Source organism: Sinocyclocheilus rhinocerous, unplaced genomic scaffold (genome assembly GCF_001515625.1).
Source record: "Sinocyclocheilus rhinocerous isolate Xijiao unplaced genomic scaffold, SAMN03320098_v1.1 scaffold878, whole genome shotgun sequence".
Taxonomy (NCBI): Eukaryota; Metazoa; Chordata; class Actinopteri; order Cypriniformes; family Cyprinidae; genus Sinocyclocheilus; species Sinocyclocheilus rhinocerous.
The window spans coordinates 788,421-789,541 of NW_015664312.1; the positions used below are offsets into that span (position 1 = coordinate 788,421).

Here is a 1,121-nt window from a genome sequence, read left to right on the forward strand (position 1 = left end):
GATTACATTCTCGGGGGGGGGGGGGAAGTCAGTTAAATTTAAATAGCTTTTCATTTTAAGTGATTTTTAATTTATCTTAACACTAAGCTGTTTGCTGTCTCTTTTCTTAATTTTTAGGTGTAGTCCTGACATGTATCATAAATGCCAAACCTGTGCAGGGTGGCTTTCTACTGGTGCTTGATGGCAAGTCTTTCAAAGAGGTTGCCCGGGCATGTATAGATGTAGATTTCCACATGGACATGCATGGCTACTTCATACCAGACAGTAGTTAAAGCTTTGATGTATGCCAGCTATACAGACTTAATGATAGAGAATCTCCTGTAAATTTAGGTATTTTGATAATCTGGTTACAAAGTTGTCAAAGACATTGTCACATTGAAGTCACATTTTGTGATTGACTGTATACAGTGGTGTTTGGAAGTTGTTGGTGTATTTCTTATTTGGAAAAAAATATATGCATGTATAAAATGTACTGTTTGAAAGGTCATCAATTGTAATATCAAACAGAAATGAGAACTGTTGTTCTGTCTTTTTTGCTTTTGCATACAGAAGTCATAAAGTGAAGTTATTTCTGTCATTATGGTTATAGCCAGTGTTTGAACTGTGCTGAAGTGCATTCAAAATACTGTATGTTAAAAAAATACAAGAAGGCTACACCCTTTTAGTACAGTGCAACTGTGCTTTATTGTTGGCTTCAAGTCATCTGTTATTGAGCTAGAAATATCACCACACACGCAAAGTAATTATAGACCAGAAGGCCCAGGTTTATTTTGTTAAAGAAGTATGTATGCAACTAGTTAAAAGTTTGAATGCACCTACTTATTATTACTATTTTCCACATTTTATAATAACTATAACCAGTGTTGGGGGTAACGCATTACAAGTAATGCAAGTTACGTAATCAGATTACTTTTTTAAAGTAACTAGTAAAGTAACGCATTACTTTTTAATTTACAAGAGAATCTGAGTTTCTTTTTCAAATAAGTAACGCAAGTTTCTTTTTTTTTTTTTTTTTTTTTCCAAATGTATTGATTGACAGCTCTCCTGTCCCCATGTTGAGAGAAATCAGAAGATGTTACTGTAGTTCTAAAATAGATATGAATATGCATTAATTCATCTCC

At 33.4% G+C, this 1,121-nt stretch overlaps 1 protein-coding gene across 2 annotated transcripts in view; it reads left to right on the forward strand.

Moving 5' to 3' along the window:
* The window catches only part of LOC107730091 (beta,beta-carotene 15,15'-dioxygenase-like), a 9,084-nt gene extending 8,314 nt beyond the window's left edge, over nt 1–770 (forward strand). The window contains exon 12 of one of the 2 annotated variants that reach the window (XM_016540826.1): nt 118–770. In XM_016540826.1, coding sequence (XP_016396312.1) covers nt 118–272 — 155 coding nt within the window. In that variant the 3' untranslated portion in view covers nt 273–770. The remainder of the gene's footprint in view (nt 1–117) is intronic. The other variant, XM_016540825.1, reaches the window with a different exon arrangement.
* The last annotated feature ends 351 nt before the right edge of the window (nt 771–1,121 follow it).